Source organism: Lupinus angustifolius, chromosome LG10, assembly GCF_001865875.1.
Source record: "Lupinus angustifolius cultivar Tanjil chromosome LG10, LupAngTanjil_v1.0, whole genome shotgun sequence".
Lineage (NCBI taxonomy): Eukaryota > Viridiplantae > Streptophyta > Magnoliopsida > Fabales > Fabaceae > Lupinus > Lupinus angustifolius.
In genome coordinates, this window is record NC_032018.1 from 16,072,485 (window position 1) to 16,081,396 (window position 8,912).

Here is an 8,912-nt window from a genome sequence, read left to right on the forward strand (position 1 = left end):
CATTGATTTGAACTTACGACTAGTGTATGTCAATTTCTTGCAAACTAGACCAATCTTCTTTAGTGTAAAGAATGTATGTTGAGTGGAGCTATTGATACTCTAATTTGTCCATGTTGTGAGACATTAAGCATGAATAGTGTATCCAGAGAATAAAATTTAGGCCCCTAATTTAACTATATGAGATTTGTATGTGAAAGTTCGAACATAATTATAGCTTAATGGTAAGTAGACATTATATATATAAAAAATTAATTATGTAATATTTTGATGATAAATTTTGAATCCTAAAATATTTAAAAATAATTATTTAAAACTATTAAAATTATAATATAAAATATTTATTTTATTAAATCCTTAAATAATAATATTATTAAGTCATGATATTGGTAGTAATTGAATAGGGTGGAATAACCAATAATATCTTATAGCAGACATTAGTGAAAGAATGAATGTTTACATTACAAATGTCTTAAAATGTTTAGCTTAGGGAAAATGCTTTGATAGTTAGGACTTTGGACCATTATTCACATGCTGTTGCATGTGATATGAAATAATGTTACCTTGCTCCTTTATTTCCCTATGTACAAATAAATAAATGATGGTAGTATTTGCTGATTATCAATTATATTTGATAGAATTTTAAATAAAATACAAATAATAAAATTTCCAAAGCCTCACTTTAACTTTTTTTATCAATTTAAATTCTTATTATTAGATTTGATTATTTTTCTTATTCTATTTAACAAAACATTTTTTAAAAGGGCTAATCAACTTCAGTTATTATTTATAAAAATGTATCATATTTTCTTGACAAGTGCTTACTTTTTACTTTCTCTTTAATTGTGTTACTAACTAATTTTTTACCTCTTTCATAAAAAATAATAATAATAAACCTTTTTAGTGTGCCATAACCGTAGCATACATAAATAAGTAATACCTACTAGATCATATTATAAATATTTTTACACAGTCCATGTATCAACTATATTCATTTATATTAATTTAGAGTGAATGCTGATTAAAATGATAAATATTAGATGATACAATAGCAAAATAAAAAATATGTATATATATTTTTTCTTTATAAGTTACTAAACAAACCATTTTTTTCTTCAGTTCCACCTGACAATTTGCAAAAAGTGATAGCATATATAATCAACATAAATATCTTATGCTTTAAACCTAAATCTAATAATCACTTCTTTTTTATTTTTAAACAACCAAAGCCTTAGTAATTCACTAAATAAGTGATTTTTCACCTGAACCAAATAAAATAGATTATCTTTAAATCATTTAAAAACCAAAGAGTTAAGATCCTCTCAAATATTGAAAAATATATTGAAATATGATCAGATTAATTTCATGATTTATAATTTTTATTTAAAAATAATTTAATATTTGTACCGTTTAATTTTTTTTAATACTAAATATCACAATTTCTTTCGGTACTGGTCTCTCCGGTACGGGAAATATCCTGATTCAAACTAAGGGGTAGTTAATGAGTTATGTTAACCATTCATAAAAGCAGTTATGAGGCTGACAATAATGGTTGAGGTAGTTGTCTTTAGCTTTTACTATCATGTCATATATTTATAGCACTCATAAAACATTAGCCACATAAATGTAATGTTACCATTTACATTATATTTACTTACATATACACTCAACTCAAATTCTTCTTCCTTTGTTCTTTCTTCCATTGATTTTTGGCTCTTAATGTATGGTACTATAAGCTGGTACTATGGTTACACTAAGGTTTCTTCAACTATGTGCTATTGTTGCATTGAATGTTTTTGGTGTATGTTTAATCATAGCTGAATCAACACTTATGGTTAATTTCATTAGTGTTCCACTATCTCAGTCTAAGTCTTCTAATGCTGTTTTTCGATTCCAAGTTGAGAGATTGGATGGTTCCAATGCATGCAAGAGAAGTAGTTGTTCATTTTCATGTCAGGTATACAAGTCTATGTAACTTTCGTTTTAATACGATTACATTGTTTTGTCGATAAATATGATATATGATAGAATATTGTGACGTCGTTCGATGCATGTAGCTGACCTCACGACTAAGGTTTGGTTGTTGTTGGCGTGTAGCGATGTGCATTTTGTGTATGCATAGGATTTAATTTGAAATACTAATTCCCTTCCAATGTTTTAGAAAGTGTTTTGCTTTGGTTTTCGAATACATATTTATTTGCATTTACCAATGACCCGTTTGTAAGTTGGGTTTTGGAAAAGAAGGAAGAGAAATAGAAGACTTCAAAGTCAACTCAAAAATGTATTTCATGATTTCCAAGCCTCCCGTTTTCCACCTTTTATTTCCGAAACCCAGCTCGCAAAGAGATCCTAACTGTGACACGAGTTTGTTGATGATGATATTTTGCTTAAACAGCTTGATGGAAAAGTTTACCATTGTGGGGCTAATGGCATAGTGTTGAGGAACTTGACTCAAAACCAAGAACATAACTTTCTTCTCAATGTCACCACAAACAAAGGAGAAAGAAATTCATCACTTTACTCATGGTTTATTGGTAAGAATTCATTCTCTTTTGTAACTGAAAAAATGAAGAGAAATTACATTTCCTAAACTTCATTCCTTCTCATTCATATAAGCCTGATTTTCTTATCAAAATACTAACTTGAGTAAAACCATTGTGCCATTTTTCATTGAATAGATACAATAGCTCCAACTGCAGCAATTACTAGTGAACAAATGTATACGAATGCGAAAAGGGTAACAATTGATATCACATTCAGTGAACCATGCACTGGACTAGGTGGATTTAAATGTGTAAACTCATCAATCTGTGATGTAAGTTAGTTTCTATTGACAATCATGGCAATAAAATGCATATGTTGTTCATTGTTTTCGTCGAAATCGTTGACAATATTTTGATCATGGTTTGACATTTAAGGTCATGGTAGCTGGTCCTGCCAAAGTAGATGTGTCTTCTTTACTAGTTACTACACCAGGTGTTAAGTATAGTCTTGAAGTGATTCTCTCCTCGAAAAGTATACATGGGCGCGCCGTAATCACCCTCGAGGACAATACTTGTTCTGATCAGGCTGGAAACAAGTTCTTGAGAACTAATGATTCTACTTTGATTATTCACTTTGGTGAGATTCTAATTACAAAGTTCAATTTTCAACCTTTTGTGTAACAAGTATTCTTATGACATTCACATTGGCGATCTTAGATAGAAGGCCGGTGATGGTAGATTTTTGGACATCTGTTCCATCTTCTATGATGAAAATTAATAGCATCCCAAGAACAATAGTTGCAACAAGCAAACCAGAAGACCTGATAATCTTTTTGGACTTCAGCATTCCATTAAGAAATTCAACGGAGCAAATTCGAAATGCGCTAAATGTTAACTCTGGCGCCTTAACTCGATTCCATGGCAGAAGCAACGAGACACGCCGATTTGCTTTTAAAGTAAGCAATGGAATTGTTATCTGATATACTTCTGCTTTTTTTCTTTTCTTATGCACATTGGTATTAGTCCAATACTAACAAAATCAGAACATGAACAAGAGTAATCACAAACATGTTCCTCTCTATTATTGGACTTTATTTTGTAGCTCAAGAACATCTCAAGAACTGAGATTATCACAGTCAAATTACAAGCAACTTCAATACTTGGCAAGACAGGCACTCATGTCTCTCCAGTTGATCCTATCACATTCCTTTATGGTATGCTATACTTTTGGCTTACCATATTAAGAATTAATTCTTTTCGGTTCCGTTTTCGAGTTCAATTTTGGAGGGGAAGGAAGAGAAATGGAAGACTTCAGAACTATTTTATAAGTATATTTCATGACTCTGAAACCTTTTATATCCCTTCATTCTTTTCCAAAATCCATCTCGCAAACAGACCTTTAGCCTTAAATGTAATCCGATTCCTAAATATTTTTGATTTTTATAGATTTGACAAAACCAAGTGTAGTACTAAGGACAAGCTCTCCCAATGAAACAAGGGATTCCAACATCCACATAATTGCTGAATTCACAAAGCCAGTATTTGGTTTTGAGGCCTCAATGGTAGTAGTCTTGGGAGGAAGATTGATAAGGCATGTGTACATTGAAGTAAACTAACATTCATATTATTCATTAGAGTAAAGGAACTAGTGTTTTAAATTGCGATTGTGGTCACAGTTGCGGTAACAACTACAGTTATTGTGATTGCGGTCATTGCGACTGTTGTGGTGTCAATTATTTTGTGATTAAAAAAATATTTTTGAATTCGATACGGCTTGATGTGGTCTAATGCGGTTGAATTGCGGCCCAATACGACCATCATTGTGATTCAGAATCACATTACAATGGTGGTGTTATGTGTTTATGACGCTCACCACAACTGCAATATTACAGTCACATCAGGTGATGCAGTCTGCAATTTAAATTACTGAAAGGAACTATCAAGAGGATTAAAATAATAACTAAATTCTTCATTTTATTTTTCAATGTAGGTTAAAGGAACTATCAAGAGCACTATATTCATTGACTATCCAAGCAGTATCACAGAAGGTTGTATCAGTTACCATTCCTGAAGGGAAGGTAACTGATATTTCAGGAAATGAAAATTTGGAATCTAACCAACTTAATATCAAACATTGTATGAACATTTATTTTCCTTTCATAATCTTTTACAATATTTTGTTATTAAACTCTATAATAATACATTTCAAATACACTATACTATGTCTTACATTTGAATATTAAGAATTTTATTATGTTATAAGCCTTATTGTGCAAGTAATTTTATTGAGCTGGACTAGTACTAGTTTACTTGACCTGAATCAATAGTATTAATATGTATCTAATACATGAATCTCATACTCAAATCTAATACTATTCAGAGTTTTTCTGTTTTCTTCTAACCAAGTTTTAGCATGTAAAGCTTATCAATTTGATATCATATGTTCAGATTCCATCCCTGCAATCTCCATTGCATTGTACTCATTTGTCAGCGCCGGAACAATAGCGACATCGTTGATAACCGCTATCGTTTGTCTTTCCTCTGCAAATCTAGAAGCAATAAGCATGCTTGCCATGGGTGGTACAACCTCTCATGCTTCCAACCCCTCAATGAATCTTCATGTAAGTAAATAAAAATATAATAACATGGAATAAATTTCTTTAAGTTCTTCTAACATATTAGTCATGTCTATAACATTGAACAAATTTGATAGGGCATGGTTGGTCACCTACAAGTTTTTGCACTAACAAGTTGGTTTTCAACTAACCAACCTATCAAATATTCTGAGACAACAAGAGGCCTATGGTGGCTCATACCTCACCACAAGCTTCCTTGGGAAGATTACGACCATTCGTCTACAACCCTCGAAAATGAGAAGCTTACAACGAGAACTAACGGCTTGTCTGTAGGAGAATATTCTTATAATAGTGATCACCAACAAACTGGCTTAATGAGCTCTTTGTATATCGAACACAAAGTATCATTTCCAACTGAAATTACCTCCAAATATGGTTGGTTTCATGATCAACGAAGTACGAAAAATGTCTTTTATGGTCTACCTCTCAGTTCTATCGAATATTTCACTTATTTCCTGGTGAGTATAACACTGTTTTTAAGAAGATATTCATGAATAGACACTCGTTTACGGCTGAACCATTTGCCTTGCAGAGAGGAGAACCAATTTCTGCCAGCAATGTCATCAAAGCAATGGAGAACTACAAAGGGTAACATTACAATATCCTTCATATTTTAACATTGTACTACACTAGTAACAGAAAGAAGAAGCTTTCTGATTTGCATGATTAAGAATGTTTATATTGAAGAGGTTTTTTATCAATAGGTGGAAAGAAATGGAGATGAACTTGTTCTGGCTTGGTATAGGAGGAGGGTTTTTTATTTTAGTTCATGTTTTCATGATACTTTTCCTAAGATGGAGAACAGGAAAACTACCTCAAGGGACTTTATCAATGCCTAGATTTGAGTTCTTTCTTCTGATTCTCATTCTACCTTGCATTTCTCAGTCATCAACATTTGTAATAAAAGGTAATAGACTAACTTTAACACTGTATATAATTTCTTTCATGTATTTAAACGATTTCGAAAACCGATGATTTAACACTACATTCATGTATACACTTTTTCAGCCTTTAAGACTACATTTATATGCAGGTGGTACAACAAGGGGAATCATCACTGGGGTGTTGTTGCTAGCAATCCCTGCTGCATTCATCTTATCAGTATTTCTATTTCTTACCATTGCAATCTCCTCTGGAAGTTTCGCGCAGTATAAAGAATTCAAGCAAGTAACGAATGAAGAATGGCGAATGAAGTTATGGTTCTTTTTAGTTGGGAGGCCTACAACTGGAAACTGGTTTTATAGGGAGAGGTTACCATCTTCTTTCCTCTCACGCTTCGGTATTCTCTTCGATAATTGGAGGGGTTCTCCAGTGCATGTCTCATGTGACCAAAATGAACCAAACACCATAACCAAATGGACTGAAAGTGGCCAAAGCAGGGTCGGAAGAATGAAGGCAATCAACTCAGAGGACAGCATTGAGGAAAACAAGATTCCGAAGCTCAAGAGGGTGTTCGGCTGCATGAGAGTATTGTACATCATCCTTGACTTATTAAGAAGAGTTAGTTTGGGAATAATATCTGTAGCTTGCTCATCCGAAAAATCAAGTCAAAGCATTTTCGCATTGATAATTACACTAACACAGTTCATTTATCTATTTACCATCAAACCATACATCAGCAGGGGAGTCCAGGTTGTGGAAAGTGTTTCTCTCTTATGTGAGGCAGGTGTGTTTGGTATATTCATCATTCGAAGTGGTTCAAATTTAGTCGAATCGAAAACTTGCGAATCGGTTATGCTGGTACTTCTGTTGTTAACTTTCATTGCTCAACTTATCAATCAATGGTATGCTATAGTACATTCACTAATTAAACTCTCTCAGCCTCAGAATAATTCTTTATGGCAAGGATTAAAATTTGCTTCCAAGGGACTTATCCTTCCTTTCCTTCCAAGCAAGCATTGGTCTAGTGTGATAACGGCATTCTCCCAGCCGAAAACTGACTTGCTTTCGGTTAATCCTATGTGTTCAGGAACCGAATTTGATAGAAGAAATAGAGCAGGATATATGGGTCCAATTAGTGCCATGAGCGCAACGGTTGTCCCGGTGCTAAGTCCAGGCACACCCAGCCCGAATGTCGTCGAAAGAAAAGATCCGGTAACCCCAGAAACACCTGCCAATGTGAATATCGAAGTGGAAGGTAAATGGCTAAAGGGACAGAAATCTGGACTAAAAAATGAGCTAAAGATATTAAGAGAGCTTGCAAAAGCTAGCTTCTCCCGAGATGCCACGGCGGGTGAAGCAAGTACCAGCTACACCGGAAAACCTTTATCCGACGAAGTCTATTGGGGTAATCCAAAGCGAAGATACTGACACACAAGAGTTACTGAAGATCTATGGGGGAAGATCTCCAGAAGTGCTTATTGCAAAATGCATATTGCTAATCTTTTTCGGGTAATCGCTTGTATAGCTTCTTCTATAGTCTTAGGACCTTAACTTACTCCTAATGTTATTCTTAATTTATGTGCATATTCAGACATGCTAATTTCAACTTCAAATGTTTGTCTCAGTAGAAAATTTGTCTGATTCAAATATTCTCAGACTATTGCATAATGCATATACATTTCCATTTCAGTTCATGCTATTCAAGAAATCATGAGGCACTACATAGTACAATTGAATTTGTCTTTAGAAGAATTTTCCAATTTTTATACAAAATGCAAATATGCAAGATACCAATCTAAATTTAACATCATTGCATCATGGTTTTAAATTGCTAGTCACAAGTACAATTATGACCATAACACTAAGGTTTAGATAGTCTATTATCTAGTAGACATGGATCACCTGTCTCCAACGGTGTCACATTCTGATTGGCTCGAGACATGGAATGAGACACCGTTTGGGACATATGATTTATGTCTTTATCTAGTATAATCATAATTATGGCCAAATTGGCTAATTCTGTCATTTATCGTACGCGTCTCCCAAAGTCTCATCTAACTGTGCAAAGAAAAACCCATGCAGAATATGAAAATTACACCTTTAAAACTACATGTAAGTCCTCTCTCATGTTTTCTATAATCTTCTTAGTTCTTAGTAACTATTTAGAATTGTCTTAGTAAAGTTGTAAATTTCAATTATTTTTTTATGGTGAAAATGAAATTAGTAGTTTAAAAAACTGTCATTTGACTTTATGTAATAGTATAGATGTATAGATATACATCAACATAACACACCATCTCCAAATTCGACCCTGAAATACTTTTTTTGGGTGTAAAGCAGTGTTAAACTAAACTACCTAATAAGTGTTAGCTCTCCCTCAAAAGGAGGTGATCCAGCCGCACCTTCCATAATTGCTACTTATTACGACTTCACTCCAGTCACTAGCCGCCTTCGACATCCCTCCTTGTAGCTAAGGTATCGACTTCGAGCATGACCAACTCCCATAGTGTGATGGGCTGTTTCATATATAGGTAAACAATTTATGGAAAGAATTGTGAAGGTGATAAAAGTTGTAACTCCCATGCTTCCACCTTTAGATTTATTAAATACTTTTACTAGTTGGTGATTAATGGGGTGTGCAATATTGTTAATGAGGTACACCCTTAACTTTAAGGTATCAATGTAATAATTTATATACATTCAATACATCATCCATCATTCATTTATATTATCTTTTTGAAGAGTCAATGATAATTAAATATAAATAGTGGATAATATGGTGACACTGTAAAAAGTTCAAGCACTATCCTCCATACATTTCCCCCTTTAAAAGAAACAATCTTTCTTTCTTTTTCTTCATCTTAAACAATTGTAGTAAAGGAATTAACATAGGTATGTGTATAGATATCATGTC

The 8,912-nt window shown here is 33.3% G+C and overlaps 1 protein-coding gene across 1 annotated transcript; it reads left to right on the top strand.

Annotated features, from left to right (window-relative positions):
• LOC109358635 lies at nt 1,634-7,658 on the top strand. The gene is made up of 13 exons (XM_019602987.1): nt 1,634-1,954; nt 2,393-2,531; nt 2,676-2,812; nt 2,916-3,117; nt 3,198-3,436; nt 3,583-3,694; nt 3,927-4,071; nt 4,471-4,616; nt 4,929-5,101; nt 5,194-5,574; nt 5,649-5,704; nt 5,821-6,023; nt 6,150-7,658. Exons 1-13 carry the CDS (start codon nt 1,742-1,744, stop codon nt 7,424-7,426), a joined length of 3,423 nt encoding a protein of 1,140 aa, XP_019458532.1. The 5' UTR covers nt 1,634-1,741; the 3' UTR covers nt 7,427-7,658.